This window comes from Oxyura jamaicensis, chromosome 1, assembly GCF_011077185.1.
Source record: "Oxyura jamaicensis isolate SHBP4307 breed ruddy duck chromosome 1, BPBGC_Ojam_1.0, whole genome shotgun sequence".
Lineage (NCBI taxonomy): Eukaryota > Metazoa > Chordata > Aves > Anseriformes > Anatidae > Oxyura > Oxyura jamaicensis.
In genome coordinates, this window is record NC_048893.1 from 76,658,378 (window position 1) to 76,678,275 (window position 19,898).

Here is a 19,898-nt window from a genome sequence, read left to right on the forward strand (position 1 = left end):
GGGCCGGGCAGCGGCCCCCGGGGCCCTCCCTCAACCGGAGCCGCGGTGAGGACTGCGGTGGGGCCGGTCCGAGTGCGGCCGGGCCCGGGGCGGCGAGGCCGGGCGGCCGCCTGCCGGGAGCCGCAGGAAGTGGCGGCGGGGCGGGCAGCCATGCGGGCGGGCCCCGGGCGGTGGGAGGAGGGGACGGCGGGAGGCCGGGGACCGTGCTCGGCTTCCCCGTGGCGGCTGGGCCCCGGCTGCTCGCTCCCCTCCTCGCCCTGCACGGCCCCGATCCCGCCACTGCCCCCTCCATGCCAGCCCTCTGGACGGAGGTGGGCACGCCTGCACCGACCCCACTGCGGCCCGGCACCGGGAGAAGCTCCTGGCTCGGGGGGACGGATGGAATTCAGAAGGTGGATAGGGAGGAGGGGACGCGGGAGGGGGTTAAAGGTGTGGGCTGGGCAGCAGAGGGGGGCATCTATGTGTTTGATGTCTGCTTCTGGCCCAGCAGGTGATGGGAGCATGAGTGAGAATGAGGAGAACCTCCATCACGATGGTCTGGAGGCAGCCGAACCCTGCAGGGCCATTTCGGACTTTTTCATGAGGGAAGCTTCTCCTGCAGGCTGCCACCAGGAGATAGGCTGTCCGAGGCCAGACCTCCTCTCTGCAGTGACGAGGCCGGAGAAGAGTCCTCACTGCGGCTTCCGAAAGCGGAAGGAGACCGTGGTGCACCAGAGAGCATTCATGGGAGAGAAACCGTATATCTGCATCGAGTGCGGGCAGAGCTTCAACCGCAGCTCAGACCTGATCCGCCACCAGAGGATCCACACTGGGGAGAAGCCGTATGTGTGTGCTGACTGCGGGAAGAGCTTCAGCCGCCACTCACACCTCATCCAGCACCAGCGTGTACACACAGGTGAGCGGCCGTACCAATGCAAGGACTGTGGGAAGAGCTTCAGCCAGAGCACACACCTGGTGCAGCACCAGCGCAACCACACTGGCGAGAGGCCTTATGTGTGTGCCAAGTGTGGGAGGAACTTCTACCAGAACTCAGGCCTGCTCCGCCACGCCAATTTTCACACAGGAGAAAAACCCTACAAGTGCACCCAGTGTGGGAAGCGCTTCAGTGATAGCTCCAACCTCATTGCTCACCAGCGGCTCCACACAGGCGAGAAGCCCTACAAGTGTACTGACTGCAACAAGTGCTTCAGTGAGAGCTCTAAGCTGGTCATCCACCGTCGTGTCCACACAGGTGAGAAGCCTTACTTGTGTCCTGACTGTGGGAAGAGTTTCAGCCAGCGTTCGCACCTTGTCCAGCACCGTCGCACCCACACTGGGGAGAAGCCCTACAAGTGTGCTGAGTGTGGGACCTGCTTTAGTGATAATTCTACCCTCATCCGGCACCGTCGTACCCACACTGGGGAAAAACCTTTTAAGTGTTCCCACTGCGGGAAGAGCTTTAGTCGCAACTCCTACTTAGTCTCCCACCAGCGGGTGCACGTATGGTAGGCAGCATCACTTGGTGTGGTCTGTGGATGATCTCATGCAATACATAATCCAGGCCTGTCCAAATGTGCCTAAGGGACAAGGGGGAAGACAAGGGCCTCATGTGACTACATGAAGGCCTCTGAATTGCAGGCAGCTGGCCGGAATAATGCTTTTGGCCTGGGTTGCCCTTTTCAGTCACCTCCTTCTCCCAAAGCACCTCAGGCATGGACAGAGATTGAGTAGGAGTTGTGGTGAGTGGTTCTCCATCCCAAAGCCCTGCCATCCTTCTTCCCCAGTGCTGGAGTTGGATTCCACCCATCATGCAGCCAAAGTGCAAATGTGTTCTCCCACCTCCCAGTAAGAACTGTCTGGGAACCTGCAGAAAGGATGTGCAATGTCAGGTAATGTGAGGAAAAGCTGTTTGATCGTGCAATGTATGCATATGTGGTTATGTCAAGGGAAACAAGGTGGGAGATAAGGTCCTTGAATGTCTCCTTAAGGAGCTTTGTTCCACACACAGCTGAAATGTTTGTGACCTGTATAGAATGTGTAGACATACCTGGAGAAGGAAGGCATGCCTGTGAATGTTTACTGCAAATGCTGCTGGGATGGTAGGGACATGGCTTATTCTGGAATCTCAAAACTGGCAGGTAACTGATGTAGAAAACTATCAGACCCAGAAGCTTTAAAAAAAAAGTATCGTACTTGCTGCTGCTAAGACTTTAGTACACGACAGGTGTATGGAGGTCACCTGTGAGTTTGTACCAGTACCTTTTTTGTTCTGCAGAATTCAGATTCACATGTTCGGTTCAAGTGGGCTGGTGTAAGCTGTGCTGTAAAATGGGACAGAACAAGAGAATGAGAATGACCTGATTCCCTTCAGGTATTTCTCATGCCCCATTTTGACTAGTGTGTGTTCATATAACATCTATATGTATATATTCATATATATGAACTAGCTTTTATATCAAGTATCTTCACACATGAGCATACACATGTACACATATTGGCAGTGGTCAAAATGGCCAACTGTATGACACTACACCATATCAGTACTTCTCAAAACACTGAACATACTGTATTTACTAGCATTTCTCAATAAGAAGTGGTGAGAAATAGGTTTTGTACGTAAACATCTGAATTTTCATAACAGGACACTCAGTTTTACACTGATTACTTTGTGTGTCTGTGTAAAAGATATGCAATGGTGTTCTTTTATTTATATAAAAATGTGAGGCCCTAATGGTTGCAAAGAATGACTTATAAATGTCATTCAGAATAGTGCTCACCCCCTCATTTTACACAGGTACATATCAGCGTCAGTTGTAGGATGTACACCAGTCATGGTTCTAACTACAAGGAATTGCAGTGCAACACTTTACATTGTTTATTTTTAGACTGTCTTACTGATACTGCTAGAGTTTAGAAATGATTTCTGGTTTTGTGATATATCTTACTAGTCCTACAGCTGGCTCTGTGGCTTTGGTATATCTCTGGAAAAAGGAATGCAGACTGAAGCCAGTGAGAAGACTGGGGATGTGGTGGGGAAGAGATGAAGGAAATGAAGATGCTAAGGAGATCTATAGATCTGAGCAACTGTTGGTCAGGGATGCTTGTGAATGGCTTGTTCTCCCGAACTTGCTACTCTGCAAAGTAGTACAAGGTTCACAGGGATCCTTTGCAAACCCCAAGCCACTTCTTGACACTCAGCTGCTGATAAAATTATGTTTTGATAAAGTTTAAAAGAAAGAAACTGTAGGAAGAGCATGAAATTGTTTGCAGCTCGTGGAGTAACAAGCCACCTTTATGTCTTGTGTGTGCAGCTGCTCAGGGAAGTAGGAGGAGCTTCTGAAATGGAGTGGGCTTTGTTTACACAGGAACCAAAGCCTCCATTTGCAAATGCACTTTTTTTTTTTTTTTTTTTTTTTTTTTTTGTATGACGTGCTTCAAACCAATGACTTGCTGATTTTTGTTCTGCTTTTGGAAAGTGACTTATGGAAAGTGAAAAGTGACTAATGGTAATTTAGTTGGTTCCAGAAGTTTCAATATTTTTATTTGCTAGCACATTTTCAGAAAGGATACTACAGTTCTCAGTTGGTAGGCTCATTTTAAACTGAATTCAAAGGTCATGCTGCCGTCTAGCTGTAGAACTGATCAATTTGTATGGACTTGTCTCATTCCAGTTTAATTTTTGTAAAATAAATCTACAGCCCTACAAATATCTGTCTGGCTGAGAAGTCCTCTTTGCCAGGGAATGGCATTCTGCGAATGCATCTTTTCTTTTGGGAATCTGAATGGAATAACTGTAGCAGATCAATGAAATCAAACCTGAGTCTGCACATAGCTGAGCTCAACTCAAAAGGAAACCCATTCATCAAGATCGTGGTTTGAGAAGCCAACTGCCCCTCAAATATGCCTTTGCAGCAGTCCTTACAGCATTTCTTTTCCCTCTACACACTTTGTGAAGTGTTGTGTGTACCTAACAGCGTTCTATAAATTAAAAGGATTGATATACATTTATTTATGAGATCTTTATTAACTTACTTAAAACTACCTGCCAAATCAAAGTGACTTTAGGGTTCACAGCACATAGCTGGTGCAGTAGTCTTAGTGGCTAGGACTGGATTGCTCACCAGTGTAAGCACATTTCTGGAGTTCCGTTCCACAGCCACTGTTAGTTTTCCCTGTTTAGTGTCACTTGGCAGAAATAATTCACTTTCTCCCGCTGGTCTGCCCTTCACTGTTTGTGAACCTCTAGTTTGAGAGGAGAATCTGGGCAGCACCCTTTCTTTGCTGTTGCAAAAGTTAGAGAGTATCTTCCTCTTCCAGAAATTTAATTGCTTTCTGGGCAGCACAAACGCACAGGCCAAATTCAAAGGACAGAGGTATGGCGTGTGCAAAAGGTCAAGAACCAGGAGGTTTACTTTCACAGCTGCTAGCTCACTGGCTTCTCTAACAGCCTTCTCCTCTGTCAGGATTGTAACGGGAGTCTACTGGAAAAAAAAGAAAAAGGTAATTAGCTATTATAATTTCAGCAGACCATCCCTAGCGCACTCCATCCCAGATCCACAGTCACCAGCTGGTGCCCAGGTCCTGCTGCCAGTTGAGGGAGCTCTGTAGAATACTGTAAATTCCTGTTGTGCTGTTGGTGCTTAGATACTACGGTGATACTATGGCACTTTAGAAATACATAAGATAAACAAATGCATGAATTATGTCTCTGAAATAAAAAATTTCACCCTGGTTTTCTTTGTTATTCTATTTTTTTTCTTTCTTTCTCCCCAGAGTGACCTCTCAACCATCACAGTTTCTTGGCCCCTAGCAGGACCAGATTTGGAAATACATGTGTCATTCTTCACAGAGGGATGACTATTACATAGCAGAGATTCCGTGTAATGCAAATAAGAATCTAGAGGTGAGGGGTGTTCTTGGAATCGGTCTTCATTTTCATCAGATCTGCATGGATCTAAAAAGCCAGAGAGTGGCACATACTGCTGTCCATCCTATACAAGAGAAAGTGGCAGAACCTCATTCTGGAGTAACATACCAACCTGCTGTTAGATGAACCTGGTTCTATCAGAATCTCTAAGATTACCTTCCTAGTTCTGTCACCTGCGTTGTATGGGATCCAGTTTTCCTATTCCTTGCAAACAATGTATATGTAATGGTGACTGAAATACAACTTCTTGTATCTTCCACTTTGCTATTTTTTTTTGCTATTTTTTTTTAATGACAGGAAAAAACACGTCTTTTGATTTTGAACAGGATGTGTGTTTTGTGTGTTTAATAATTTTTAAAAATTATTTAATGTGTAATCTCTAAAACAATTTTAGATACATCGAACAAACAAAACTGCATGTACACCAAGCCCTTTCTTTGTGGTCCTGTTTCCCTTTTGCCTCAACAACACTGGTCTGAATACAACCAGAGACAGTAGCAGGAGCTCCTATCTCTGAAAAAATGTAAATAGAGGATATTTTAGGAAGTAGAGCAGAACAGAGGCCAAAAGAGGCTTTGCTGCTTATGGCTCCCTAAGGTCTGAAGGGCCTTTAGCTTTTCTGTGACAAACCTAAACTTCATATATCTCATAAGTCAGCTGGGCCACCTCTTAACCATCCCCTCCCTTTTCTCATTCAAGTACTTGCCATCTTTGTTCACACAAAATGCATAAATACTCTTGGTAACACTTCTCTGCAGTCTCAATAGCCCTTGGCAGCTGGTTGCTCTTCTTCTCACAGATGTGATCTGTTCGTTATGCTTATTCACACGACAGGCAGGAGAGCCTAGGAACAAAGCAGACTTTTTAGGGGAAACTAAATTTTCCCATTTCTTCCTTAGGCTAGCTATGGAGGAATCAGTAATATGGGGATAAGTTCAAAAAGAATGTTTTATGTGAAATATTTCCTATCAGAATGAATAATAAAAAATCATGCTGAAGATGCTGTTAATGCTGTACTTTAATTATCAAAAAGTTTTTTTGTTTGTTTGTTTTTATTATTTTTTTATTTTTTTATAAAAAGGTATTTCAAATGAAGTTGTGCTGTTTCATCTCTTATATTTAACTACAATTTCAGGGTAACACAGGCTGATCTGGTTACTTTTTCTGTTGTACCATGTTAACCATGTTATAATTGCCTGTATTGCTATAATGTGCCTAGCATGTATGTGTCTTAAAACTTTTTTTCTGTATTCATCATGTAATCAAATACTGTTTCTGCCCTCTATAAGCAGAATCTTATCCAGTAGTACCAACAGTTGTTATTTTAGGCATACTAGTAAGCAAAACAAACAACCCCCCCAGGTTTATTTGTTAGTACCTTAGGCTGAGGTCTGATAAGTACTCTTAAGCAGACCTCATTTGCAGCTGCTCCTTGAAAGGGCATTCCTGTTCTCTCCCGCCCTGCCAGCCATGTGTTCCTGGCCACCCTGTGCTGGCACTATTGATTGTCTAGCAGCATAATAAGCAGTGGGGAATCTGATTGCCCAGATGTTTTTCTTCTAGATCGGTTCTTCAGTTGGATGTCAAGGTCAGTGCTGCTTAGAAGAAACTTGACTGAGCAGCCACATGGACAGGCTATTCAAAATATTTCTAGCACTTTACCGTTCTGTTCGCAAACCTGCCTGGCTTGATTGCACAGCCTAGAGGAATTGACTACAGTGACCTTCCTGTGAAGGAACAAAGTTGCTCACAGAACTCTCAATAGACCATGGGAAGAATGACCAAAAATGGTTTTTCTGCTTGGAAATGCAGCTGCTTTGATCGATGACAAAGCTTCCTCAGGAAGTGTTTCGTTGGTAATAATGCAAGCATATCTGCCTATGTCCCTTTCCTGGGCATGAGTAAGCATTATAACGGCATGGCATTACTAGGAAGGGTAATAAAGTCAAAGTAAAGGTGTCTCCAAGCATTTTGTTTTCTCAGGGGTGAAGGGTTGAACCACATCACCACATGAGGGAAAGGATTAGAAGAAGTTGAAATTGAATGAATAGCTAAGAAGAAAGATGAAAGACTGAGGAGCTGGATTTTCTACACCTGAGACTGCTGGGAAAACAAGATAATTTGGAGAGGATAACAGCTGTATGTGAGAAGAGTCACCATCCTCCAGTCCCCAGGCAATTGCTCCCTCATATATGGACCTTTTTTTTTTTTTTTTTTTTTTTTTTTTCCCCCAATTTTCCTGCTACTGGTCATATATTGCTTTGGGCAACTACCTGCTCTTTCTCTACTTCAAGCTGACCTTCACTGAAATACTGCTAAATTGTACCTAGCTGTAGTTCAGGAGGGTGCACTTTCCTGTCTCAGCAGAGAACCACAGAAGAACCACAGAGGAGGATTCTGTGGCAGTCCCTACTGTGTCATTATTCCTCACAAAAGAGCAGCCTCTCTGTACTTATCCCATATAACCCAAAAGCACATATAACATGCACCTCACCTGCTTTTATGAAAGGCAGAGATTTTGACAGACCAATGTCATTTGATCTGCCTTTTCCCAGCCATTACAGAAGATCTTTGGTACTAGGACAGGGACTGAGAAATTGCTTCCCACAGCTCTGCACTCGGCTGTTGTGTTCAAAAAGACGTCTCTTTGCTGGGCCACTGATTTAATTTCTTGTCTGATTTCTTTAACAGCTGAACTTCCATTTCTCTCTATGCCTTCAGGCAGGTAGAAATACCAAGCAAAACATAGTTTATGTATACTGTGCATTGGGGAGATTGTAGGCATCTGCTGAATTCATTGGAAGTATGATCAAACCTTATGTGACCCTAGGGTCAAACTGGAAAACAGAAGATGCTTTGTTCAAAAAGAGATCTTTTAACAATTGTCACAAGAAGGGAAGTAATAACACAATGGGAATGTGGTGGGATTGAACCAAACACTCCTTTCTTGTGTCTAAAGAAACAAGAGAAAAAATCACTGAACACTAGTCCTCACATTCTTAGATATGTGAAAGAAAATGGCAGAATATGATGGTATTTGTCCTGTACCCTTGAAATCTAAGCAGTTACTTGGCATAATGGACATTGATGTTACATCTCAGGCTTACTCTAAGCACAGAGGTTGCTGGGAGCTCATTCAGTGCAACTCAGTCACTTGCTTTCATTGCGGTTAATATGTGATGTAGCTGCACATCCATGTACAATCTAGTATCCTGGGGATGAGTGTGTGCTATGTGATGTAGCTGCTAATGTTAATATAACTGTGGGTTTCAACTGTGCCTTCCACCTGAGTGTGCATAGAGCAAGTAATGCATGTGAAGAATGGGTCAATTCCTGTCTCTAGAAATTTAACCCAAGAAGATCCAAAAATACCTCAGGCTCTGAAGCTCTCAAGGTTTCACCTTCATTGCTATCAGTGCTTGAGCCAGCCAGCTCCCAGGAGGGGCATTCCTGGGAAGAAATTCAGTGAAGTGCCAAGTCCAAGGAGGAGGGGAGAAAAAGGAAGTGACTGATATTTATAAATATTCATCCCAGGAGGTTTGAACTATGAACTGCAGAAAAAGGCCAGAAGAAACCCAGATATGGTCTGGAATAAAAGAGAATTAATAATTACAGATGTTCCCCTCCAAGCATGTAAGTAGGTGAAGATCACATCACTTCTGCTGTGACCACACAGGCTGCTGCTGGCACTTCCCAGCAGCTGTTTTGATTTTCTATAGCTGAGAAGAAGAGGTGTTCTTCTGGAATACATCAAAAGATTGAGACTTCACTCTGTAACGCACTAAACTATTAGGCATGTATCTGTGAAGAATACTCTTTTATTCTTGTTTGGTGCTAGCACAGCTCCCATACCTGCAGTGTCCTTCCAGCACTTAAAAGCATGGTAACCCTTCCCTAATCCACAGAATAAACAACATGCATCTACCAATTAGAGTATGCTATCATTAGCTTTTGCTGCAAACCCATCATGTCAAAGACTGCTGAAGGAAAGCTTGTGTGAAGAGATTTTGTGATAGTGCATGGTGAGGTTTGCTCTCTTGTCACATATGAACATGGCCAAAGGATTCCTCTCTCATCCTTCACAAGGCTCATTCAACTGGCTGAAAAGCTGACATGTCTTGTAGCAAATAAGTATTTCTGAGGCTGCACTTTCTTGCCTTCCTGCAACTGCTCAGTTCTTGCTGACTTGTTACAGCAGACTACATTGGACAATGGAAGCTTTTGCCATCCCCAGTCACTCACTGGGTTATTTTTAACTTGGACAGCTTCCCTGATCCAGGGCTCAGTACAGCTCCACAAACAGCAGTGCTGGCACAAGTGAGGGAATAATGCCGTCTGGGGATAGTGGTCACAAACATCCAGAGAGCTCAGTGGTTCCTGAAGTTGGTGCTGCCACCATGCAATCCACATCATGAAACAACTGCCTTGGTGGAGCAGCAACAATAAAACGGAGAGCAGAGAGAAGTCATTAAATAGAGCTGCTGTCCTTTGTCATGTTTTTGTTGTTGTTTAATGCACACAAAAATATTTCCAGGGAAGGAGGACCAACTTATGAATCTTACTTTCCAAATGTGCATTACACAGCTGGAATTAGTACTCCTCTCTTGCTTAGGATCTTTGAGGAGCAGAGCCATACTGTATGTGTTTTACCCTGCTCCTCCCACTGAGGCAGTGGCTCCACCTGCATGTCATTCAAAATTGGTATCAGTTTAAGGGTCCCTCATCTCCTCTCCCATTGCCCCCTGTGGTCATGCATTCCCATGCTCCGCTGACTGTGCTAGGGCAGCTGTATGTGCAACCACATCATGACGCAGATTGGAAAATGTCAGTGGCTGAAGAGTAATAGTCCCCCACAATACACTTGGTTATTTTTAGCCATGTCAGCCCCTGATCCAATTCACTATGCAGACACACAAACAGCTGTGTCAGTAGGACAGAGGGAAAATATTTGAGTGGAGGGAAGGGGAGGCTTAGACTAGTTTAATCATCATTGGTACCAAACAGGAAACCACAGCCAGGAACAATTGCTTTAAATGCCCAGCAGCACTTATTAAAGCATCTCCGTAGCCACCTGTCTTGCTCCTTATGTAAGAAACAAGGCCTAGGGAACTTCACAAGTCTGTGCTGCAGAAAGGAACTAGCATTGTGCCTGGTTGCAGCTGCAGCTTTAGCAATAAATCAAGAGAATTTAAAGCAAAGGAGCCTATAAAGTCTGCTGATATGGCTAGCAGCTAGGGTTCCTTATGGCTTGCCTGCCTGCCTGCCTGCAGTTTTCCTAGCCTGTGTGCTTAAATGTCAGGTCTTGCAGAGATCAAAGCTTGCCATCTTAGTACTTTGTCTGGACTCCAGCCATGAGCAGTTATATAGAATTGTGCAAAATGGGTTTAGAAAATGTTGTACAGATGATCTGCCCTCCTTTCATATTAACATGAGGCTTACTTTGCAATGTTGTGAGTATTGCAGCAGAAAAAAACATGGCATCTTCTCTGTTCCTTGCCTCTGCAAAACAATGTTTTTTCTTTGCATGTACCCAGGGGCTCAGGGTAGTCCTGACTGCTTCTTTCTCCACCTGGTACACTTTGAGATTGGATAGATGAAGAAAAATCCTCCCTGAGCTGTGGCAGCGTGGCTTTGTCTCACGTGCTGCTGTCTTGACCTGAAAGTTTGTGTTCTTGTCAGAGGTGGCTGGATGTTACATGTATGTAACACACCACAGCAGAGAATGGTAATCCCTGGGGCACGGAGCAGGCAGGGAAGGCAGGAGCACAGGATGGGATAGCTACCTGGTGCAGCATCCCACCAGCCAGAGCCAGAGCAAGGCTGGGAGAAAAGACGAGAAGCACAGGTCAGTGGTCACCTGGCTCACCAACACTTCCTGGGGGCCTTGGCTGTGAGAGGGTCTGGTCTGGTGCTGATGCTGGTGATGTAGCAGCATTAGTTAGTAATTTATCTAATCCACAAATTCCACAGTACACCAAAAAGGCTTAAATTCTAGTTGGCCAGATCCTGCTGACACATTATAAAGTGGTCAAATGACATGTCTGGTCACACATGCTAAATACTGACCATTGTCAAAAGATAATAATTCTGAAACAAAATCTAAAGATGACATGGAAAATACAGTTAACAATCTAGAGACTTATTAAGGAACAAAAATTCCACAGTCAGTTAAAATCACTTACTAGGGTACATGACAGGGTGCCTTAGCAGCTGCTGCTGCAGGCAAGGAGTGATTGGGGTTATTGACAGATGAAGACTTTGCTCCACCCAAAGGCACAAGTACAGAAAGGACATCATGGAACAGTGACTTCTGCCTAGATTCCACTCAAAATAGCATACAATGTTGTCAGATGAAGAAGAAATGCTACAACAATGATGGTTCAGCAAAACTCCTGACTTCCTGCAACATTTGTTTGAAGACAGAAGTAAAAAGGGATTTGCAAAAATCCGTCTTTCCATCTGCAAGGAATCATCTTTCAAAAGAAGAGTTTCTCAGGAAAAGAAATTTATGAGGGATTAAGATAAAATTTTGAGAAAATTATGAGGAATACCAGTACATTATCTGTTTGGAGCTCCAGCCTGCCCCCTGGGACAGTGGTCTTGGAGAGAGCACAGGAGTAGATGAGAACCCAGGAATGCTGCTATTCGCTCATCAACTGGTGACTTCTTACAAGACTTGGTTGTCCAGAATCAGAAGTGAAAACGTCATGCTAAAAGGTCAGTCACAGATAGATGGGGGAACCAGAGCAAAGACAAAGTCAAAAAACTGACATGGCAATAGTTTGGAGGATGGAGTGGTTGCAGGTGCCAATGCAAAAGGGCTTTTAATAAAAAAAGGGCTTTTAATTTAAAAAAATTAAAAATTGTTATTTTTTTTTTTTTTTTTCCTGAAAGTGTGCCTCTACGGCAGCAAGCCAATTTAAGAGCTTTCTGTCCTTACCAGACCCCAACTGATCCCTCTTACCTCTGAGCAACAAATTGTTAGCATCTGTTTCTCCCCCCCCTTGTTCAGCATGGGACTGTTTATGGCTGGCAGCTGCACAGACAGCTGGGTGCCTGCATCTAAGAGGGCACCGGCATGAGTCTGGGGGAATGTGAGGAAAAGGGTGAAACTGGAAAAGTGAACTTCTTAAACTGAGTTTGTTGCAGAGGCCTTTGTGTTTGTGGAGCCCCAGCCCCACATACTGAAAAGAGGGAAGAAAAATGGTCCCCACGATAACAGGTGGACTGACAGGCAAAGGTGGAACAGCCAACAGCTCCTTTCAGGCCAGAAGAAGTTTTGTACATTAATTCACCTCCATAGAGGGCTGAAATGTTCAGTTGCTAATTAAGCTGTTGTGGAGAATCCATCAGTTCAGCAGTTCACCTGCATCAGCAAGCTGACTGATGGAATCCTGCATGTTTTTCTGCATAATGCACAAAGTCTAATAAAATCCCATGCTGTTATTACTCTTGATTTATCTTATCATTGACAAAGTCCCTTTAAATAAAATCATCATGATTAGAATTCACACCTAAAACATACCTTATTAGCCTATGGCTGTGTCTGCTCTTCCAAATAGTAAAATAAAACAGAAATAATTAAATTGGCTGGTGCCAGAAGTACATGGTACTACTCTGCCACATTTCTTGTTGTATCTGTGTATGCACAGTGTTGTGCTCACCATCTTTTCCAGTAGTCCTTTATCTCGCAGAGACTCTCAGATCAGCAGCTGTACCTTTTTTTTTTTTTTTTTTTTTTTTTTTTTTTTTTAGTCTAAGAGAAACTGCAGAGACCTGTGACTTTTCTCAGAGACCACCAAGGTCAGATGAATTATTTCACACATTCATGTAAAATCATGTAAAAATTATGCGTTGGAGAAGAATTTTCCCTTTGTTGGGTTGGACTTTTTGACTCACATAAGTGGTTTTTATCTTCTAATGTGTTCATGGGCTAACTCTCTAGATACTTTTTTCACCTGAAATTATTACAGAGGACCTAATTCAGCCCTCATCCAACAAAATTAAAGTGTAATGAATTAGTTACACCTGTATATAAACTTTTGTCTAGGCTCTTTCTGAAATGTATCTTTTTGATGAGAGGTAGCAATCAATCTGTATCACACTGCTTTCTGTCGAATCTCAGCTACCTTGCGGCATTGTCCCCCGTGTGGCCTTTTCCAGTATTGCACAGAAAACTGGTCAAGAGGTACATCATCATCCACCTCCCTGTAAAGGGAAATTTAATATTCAGCCAGAGGAAGACCAGAAATGAAAAATCAAAGTTGTCTGTAAAATGAAAAATAGCCTTGGATCAAGATAATTTTATTTCCTTCCGAATTTTATTTCTATCTATTTTTAAAATTCTATTTACATTTAAGAAATGCTTAATTATCCCGAATAAAAAATATTAATATTTTGACAATAATCTCTGAATAAAAATGGAAATGTTCAGTCTTTGCAAAGACTGAACTTTGCAAAGACTTTTCTTCCCAAAATGAAATTCCAAGTAACTTGACATTTCTTCCTGGACCAATATATTTTCAGCTATATAACTCTTTTCAGCTGTAAACTTTCCCAACATTTTTTTTTCTAATAATTAAATATTTTCCACAAAAAGCTCATACTACTTGTTGCCTTCTGCAGCTTCTGTATGGTCATCAACTCCAATTTTGTCTTAGCCTCTTTCACCTTCTCATCATGTAAAATTACCACATGTGAATCTCCAGATGTTAAACTACCTGCAATAAATAGAGCCCTGGTAATACCACATAAAGATTAGACTCAGATCCCTGCAACAGATTGCATGACTATTCTTACTCAAGGGCATCAAGAGCATAATGTCATCTTAAATCAAGATTTTACTACCAAAACTGTTGTCTCAGCTAGGAATTGTGGTTGGTCTCAAAATGACCAAGTTTAGATTACCATACTGATTTCAACAGATAATGGAAAAAGCAGGACTAGGGTGGAGTATATTTGATATCTCAAGACACTTTAATAGCATGGAAAAAAAATAATACATTCTTGGCTTGCTTAGTGCATTTGGATCTCTTTTCCTCCCTTTGCTACAGTTATGACTGCAACAGCAAAGTCCAGTCTCTGGAAGTGTGGGCAAAGCCAGCACTTATCTATCTAAATGTATATCAAAAAGCTGTGTAAATACTGGCTTTTTTGATCTCAGAATTGCATTCAGGGTTGACAGGTCAGCAATGACAAGGGTTATAAAACAAACCAAATCAAAACAACAGCAACAAAAAATTGAATGGGAGGGGGCTCAATGTGAACTCTTTATAATACTGCATTGGGCTGTAGAACTGAGTCTAAGTTCCTCTGTCAAAAGTTTATCTACTAGAATTATTAAGTAAATAACATTCTCTAATGAATCATATACAAGATTTAGATCAAGCAATGCTACCAAAGCCAAATGAAAATATAAAAATATGCCCTTGAACATAAATGCCCATTTCAACTGTAAATCTCACCTTTTCCCTTAAAAACAAACAACATGTAGAGTTCTCCTGAAAGCACGGGGCCCTTAAAAACAAATATATGTATTTTTTAAATCGTAATCATATAGATGATAAGAGAGTGAAAGCCCAGTGTTGGATGTTACATATTGCTATCATGATGAGTAACCATGATAGCAACAATAACCCAATTTAAAGAGGTTTTTATCAAGCCTAGAGGTCAGAGTTCAAATGCCAAGGAGCAACTTCATGATGCAATAGTCCCATCCAACCATAATGCAGATACTTTGCAGCCTCTCTTTCAATTAGACCCCATTTTGATGGGACAACACCATGATAAGAAACTGTGAAGAAAGAGGTTTCAGCTCTAGAAACCCAGAGGCCATCCTGAGAGTTGGGGAATCTGAATGTGGTTGTTTTTTGGTTTTGTGTGTGTATGTGTGGGGGGGTGCTCACACATCTGCCAGTAGGTGAAAAGGAGCATGAGTCTGATGTACATGTACCCATAGTGGCCTCCTGCCCAATGATTGCATTAGGTGGTCGCTGGGAAATATACAGGAGAAAGCACAGTTAATTGCCCATACCATTGAGATAAAAAATTAAAAAGAGAATAAAGTGTTCCTGCCCCCACCCTGCACTGTGAACCAACAATACTGCACATTATAGTTTGTAAAACAAGCCACTGCAAAACTCAGCTCAGTACACTCCTTCCTGCTACAGGGATTAAACATTTGAGAACAGACTGTTACAATGTTTTCTAGTTACGTAGTATATATTACTACTTATAGCAATATGTATCATAGCAAAATATGTATATTTATTTTGAGACATTTAATTATAAATAATTGTATTTAAGATATTCAAAAAAAGGCCTTCAACTTTTCCAATTACTGCAAATAGAGGCTTTCTACATAAGCTAGAATAAATATGAGAAAATGCATTACTGTGAGGAAATGTTTTGGCTGGAATTGCTACTTATATGATACGTATATCACCACAGTGACCTATCTCCCATATAGTCATTTGAAGTTTCATAACCCTAGTTCAGATTAAATTCAAATTAGCTGATTCATTTTTACAATTAATTGCACTGTAAACAACTAAAGAACACATTTAATACCATGACTCAATATGCAAAACACCTTCTGCTTTGTGCCACTGGTCATAGCTTGCTAAGCCTCACATGTATCTCCAGCAAAAGCTGGTGATGCACGAAATAAATGGCCTCACAGCTTCATAACCAGGCTTTGTACACTTACTTTTCCCCAAGACTGATGTTTGAACTGGTGAAGGGACAAGGATAATTTGCTGTCAGTAACTGCAACAAGGAGAGCACCACCAATTATTATGTTTTAAACTACCATCCCATAGAAATCACCATAAATTCTCTGCAAATTTTGAGGTTACAAGCCCTGCACTTTTAAGGGTTTGGAAACAAGTGCTGAGGAGTCCATGAAAGGCCAAAAAGAAAAGCAAAGACCTATTAATAGCCTTGCATGTACTATACAGCAGTTGACAAAAATATACTGGAAATGTTCTGGGGTCTGGAACTGGAGAAAACCTTGCAACCACTTTACATTATGGAGATCAAAAGCAATGAAAAGAAAAGGAGAGACAATGTTGCTATCAAATCTTTAATTCCTGGGAATCCCGAGCGGTCAGTATTATGTAAAATATTTATTAAAGATGAATGCCATTCCATGAATAACTTGCATGTATTATGTAAAATGTTTATGACAGATGAATGCCATTCCATGAATAGTTTGTATATTGCTTTGTTTGAGTAAATACAATGCATTTATCCATTGTAAATAAAGTTCTGTTTTTTTGCCCAACAGGATGTCTTTAATACCTCAGTCTATAACCCTTTTCATAAGTGTTATTTTCTAAATAAAACACAGCTTTCATACAAACAAGTATTAAAAATCAAAAAACAAATCAACAACAACAACAACATAAATGCAGCCCATTAATAGCTAAACAGGAGGGCAAGAAAATAAAATAGAGATGATAAAATGTTTGTGATGGAGAACATCGAAACCTGGCCTATGGCTGGGAGGCAACTGTGTTTACATAGGAACATGAATTAGAGCTCAGGTATATGTCCCTCTGAGTTAAACCAACTGGCACATTGCTCTTGGCATGATCCTATGCTCTTTCCTGCTCTCACAGGCTCACACACACCAGTTACAGGCTGTTGCTTTGGCCCTCCCACTCCAAGTCTCCCCTCTACATACTGCAAGATCATTAAGGAGTACCTGTATCTACAAAGACAGGAACAAAGACCAAAGGCAAACCTTCTGCCATCTTTTTATTTTTTTATTTTTTTAAGACTAAAAGGTGATCAAATAAGCAAGAAGATTGAATAAGCAAGACTGAATTCTTGACACTTTTGGCAGGAGCAACAACACAGCATTTCCTTTCAAAGGAAAGGACAGCAGCTGCCCATCTCCTGTTGCTTATATTAGGCTAGGGTAGAATGGATCAAGAGGGAACATTTAAAACATCATTCTTAACTTTTAGAAAGTTGTCTCTACACTAGAAGACCATTCTTGGAGCCAGGTTCCATCTTCAACTTTTTCTTAGCTATATTGAATGGTTAGAAATGTAACTTTAAAATATGAAAACCTATCTAAATCATTGGACAGAATAAATAAATGATTTATTCCAGCAATTTCCACTTTCCATACACAAACCCTTCCTTGTCAAGCTCCTCTTTCACCTCGCATGCATAGATTTGGAGACTACAACAGTATGCATATATGTGTTTATATATAAAATCTATAGTAATATATCACTATATCATATAATAAACAACATAGTAATATGACACTGGATAGTCTATCCAATAAGTTAATCTGTCCATTTGTTTATACACAGTGATTTCTATGGTTAATTAAACTGCAGTTATGCATACACAAATTCCCTTCCCCTCTAACAAAACATGCTTTTTACAGAAACCACGTCATCTGTGTTCCCTGGCTGTGTTGTTTCAGATTCTGACTTGCTCATCATTTTCTCCTCTTGGCTTCTGTATTTTTGGTCTTAATACTTCACCATTTCTATCCCTTCCTGAAGACAAACTACAAAATCATAGGAGTCAAAACACTGATTTTTGAAACCCCAGTTCTCAGAGAAGGACATCTTATAATCACATCTTCATCTTGAGCAAAGATTAACATTAAAGATGAAAATATGCAAGAATACAAAAAAAAAAAACACAACTTAGAAGCAAGAAGTCTGACATAAACTGAGAACAAGCCATCCAACAAAGCAAGAAAAGCCCCCTAGTCAAATATTAAAGAAGCATTTCTAGTACATAATTCACTTACTCCAAAAGTAGACTTGTAAAATATGTCAGTTGAATCACAGCCTGCCTAACAGTGTCCATTTCTCTCCAGCGACTCCAGCCTGGCCCAGAACTCAGATGGAGGCACACATTTTGCAGATATTGAGATGTGGGCAGATGAACCCCAGACCTGGTCTTCAGTTGGGATGCCTCAAACACAGTCCAGTTTCTGCAGAAATTGCTCCACGGAAGTAGACTCATGATGGAAAGGGAGTACAGCTCTGCCTGGTTCCTTTGGTTGCTTGCTCTCTTCCAGCCTTCTCAAAGAAAAACATTCAAGGAGAGCTGCTGTAGCAAACTGGCAGAGCTCTTCTGTCTCAGCCCTCTCCTCCAGAACTGAGAGGTTTTGGAAGCAGTGGAAAAAGAGAATAAAAGATGTTTTCCCTACCCCATCTTCCCTGTGAATACAGGGTCACTCTGCTCTGTTTCTTCTCTGCTTTTGCCTCAGCCAAAAAGACATTTCTCCTAAATTTTCTTTATATCCATATTTCTAGATATATTCAGAATGAGTCAGCAGCTTCAAAATCAGAAGAGAGCCCTATTTGATCTTTATTAAAACACATACTTTTGTATTTAGTGATTGATATCATTATATATTTTTGACAGACTCATTGTTTTTTTCTGTAGTTTATTGAGAAAATAAGACTTCTTTTATTACACTGCCAGTCCCTGATTACTCAATTAGAAACAAACCAACTAATTTAAAAAACATGAAGAAAAACATTTTTAAAATGTGCAGAGGAATCAAAGATGAGCATGTTTCTATAGCTGGGTACAGCAGAAAGCTCTTGCTGGTATCCCTTTGGGAGGATGAGCAATGAGAGGCTGGCCCTTACCCATTTTGTTTGACAGCTTCTGTGATATCTTGTCCAGGGAACATCTCAAAATATATGGTGTAGGGACACCAAATGTACTGGGAACATGGGAGGAATGTAAAGATTGTTTGGGGGAACAGGGAATGCTAATAAGCCTCTTTTCTTTCAGCTGTAGGCTGAAACTAATAAGCAACAAGAGAATGTGCTGCTTTTATAATAAAGATTAATGGCAATATTAGCCACAATTATCTAACTATATTCTTCTGGTGGTGTTGTTTGAGACTGTAAGGATGTGGTTCTGTACACAGCCCACGAGCAGGTTGCCCAGTGAAGCAGCTGATGCAAGGACTGCCAAGAGCCAACTGTGGGGCTGGATAACCTGAATGCAGCCTGGGACCTCCTGCCTCTGAAAGGACAGGGAGAGCATCTGAAGAGAGAGACAGTGACTTCCCACAACGTGGGAACCCAGGACAAGAACCAGAGAGCCAGGACACCCAGCTCCTGGCAGGGCTGGAGCATAACCGGAGCAAGTTATCAACATTTTGATTCCTGCACCAGCGTGGCCCAGGGGCCTGGCAGCTGTGCCAGCAGCACCTGGCCCGGCTGGGACCCCTGTGGCCCCCAGAGACACCTGGAGCCACCGCTGAGACTGCACAGGGGGCAGCGAACATGCCAGCTGGTCCGGGCACAGGATAGCATCTGCAGTGATAAGAGATGTTGAAAACACCCTCAGAGGAGAGTGGAGCCAGGTTTGTTTAGTCTGAAGATGGGAAAGCTGGAAGTAAGACAGGACATGATAATGTAGTCCCAGTGTATGAGGGGCTGTTGTGAAGGAAGGCAGGGATTACGTTGCTGGAAGGACAAAGATAGAATCTAATCAGGTTAGCTTTCAGGGAAGAAAAGAAAGGAAAAAAAAAAAAAAAAAAAAAAAAAGCTCTATATTGCAAAAACTTTCTCTGAGTAATGCAGCACTGGAATGGATTACCTAAGGAGGTTGTGAAACCAGCTTTGCCAGAAGTTATAAGAAATTATGCAAATGTCACCATGCTCTATCAGCAGAGGATGGACTACCACGCTGTTCCTCAACCTCTGCAAATTAAAGGGTCACCTAACTTTTCTAGCCCCACCCCTCTAACCCCCAGAACAAACAAACAGAAAACAAACAAACAAAAAAAACAGCATCTGTACATATCATGTGGATCATTAAATGTATGGGTAATAAAGAAAAATGGTTAGCATTTAGGTAAAATACTAGTTTTACAAAGCTTAATTTCATTAGTATGAATACAAACATTTAAATTCAAAATATTGTTGAGAATTAAAAAAAAAAGAGGAAGGAAAAAAGAAAAGAAAAGAAAGAAAAGAAAAGAAAAGAAAAG

The 19,898-nt window shown here is 41.9% G+C and overlaps 1 protein-coding gene and 1 long non-coding RNA gene across 4 annotated transcripts; one reads left to right on the forward strand and one right to left on the reverse strand.

Moving 5' to 3' along the window:
- Positions 1 to 4,712, forward strand: LOC118157532 (zinc finger protein 436-like). 3 transcript variants are annotated; one of them, XM_035311937.1, is made up of 3 exons: positions 145 to 277; positions 337 to 383; positions 482 to 4,712. In XM_035311937.1, the coding sequence occupies exon 3, from the start codon at positions 502 to 504 to the stop codon at positions 1,486 to 1,488; it is 987 nt and encodes a 328-aa protein (XP_035167828.1). In that variant the 5' UTR covers positions 145 to 277; positions 337 to 383; positions 482 to 501; the 3' UTR covers positions 1,489 to 4,712. The 3 variants fall into 3 exon arrangements, with proteins under 3 accessions (XP_035167811.1, XP_035167828.1, XP_035167820.1); XM_035311920.1 differs by lacking the exons at positions 145 to 277; positions 337 to 383 and adding an exon at positions 1 to 45 and having other exon boundaries at positions 491 to 4,712; XM_035311929.1 differs by having other exon boundaries at positions 269 to 392; positions 491 to 4,712.
- Positions 4,713 to 12,035: 7,323 nt separating this feature from the next.
- On the reverse strand, positions 12,036 to 15,135 carry LOC118157557. The gene is made up of 2 exons (XR_004746671.1): positions 14,859 to 15,135; positions 12,036 to 13,626 (listed from the first exon to the last, which is right to left on the reverse strand). It is a non-coding gene; the product is annotated as an uncharacterized LOC118157557 (long non-coding RNA).
- Positions 15,136 to 19,898: the final 4,763 nt, after the last annotated feature.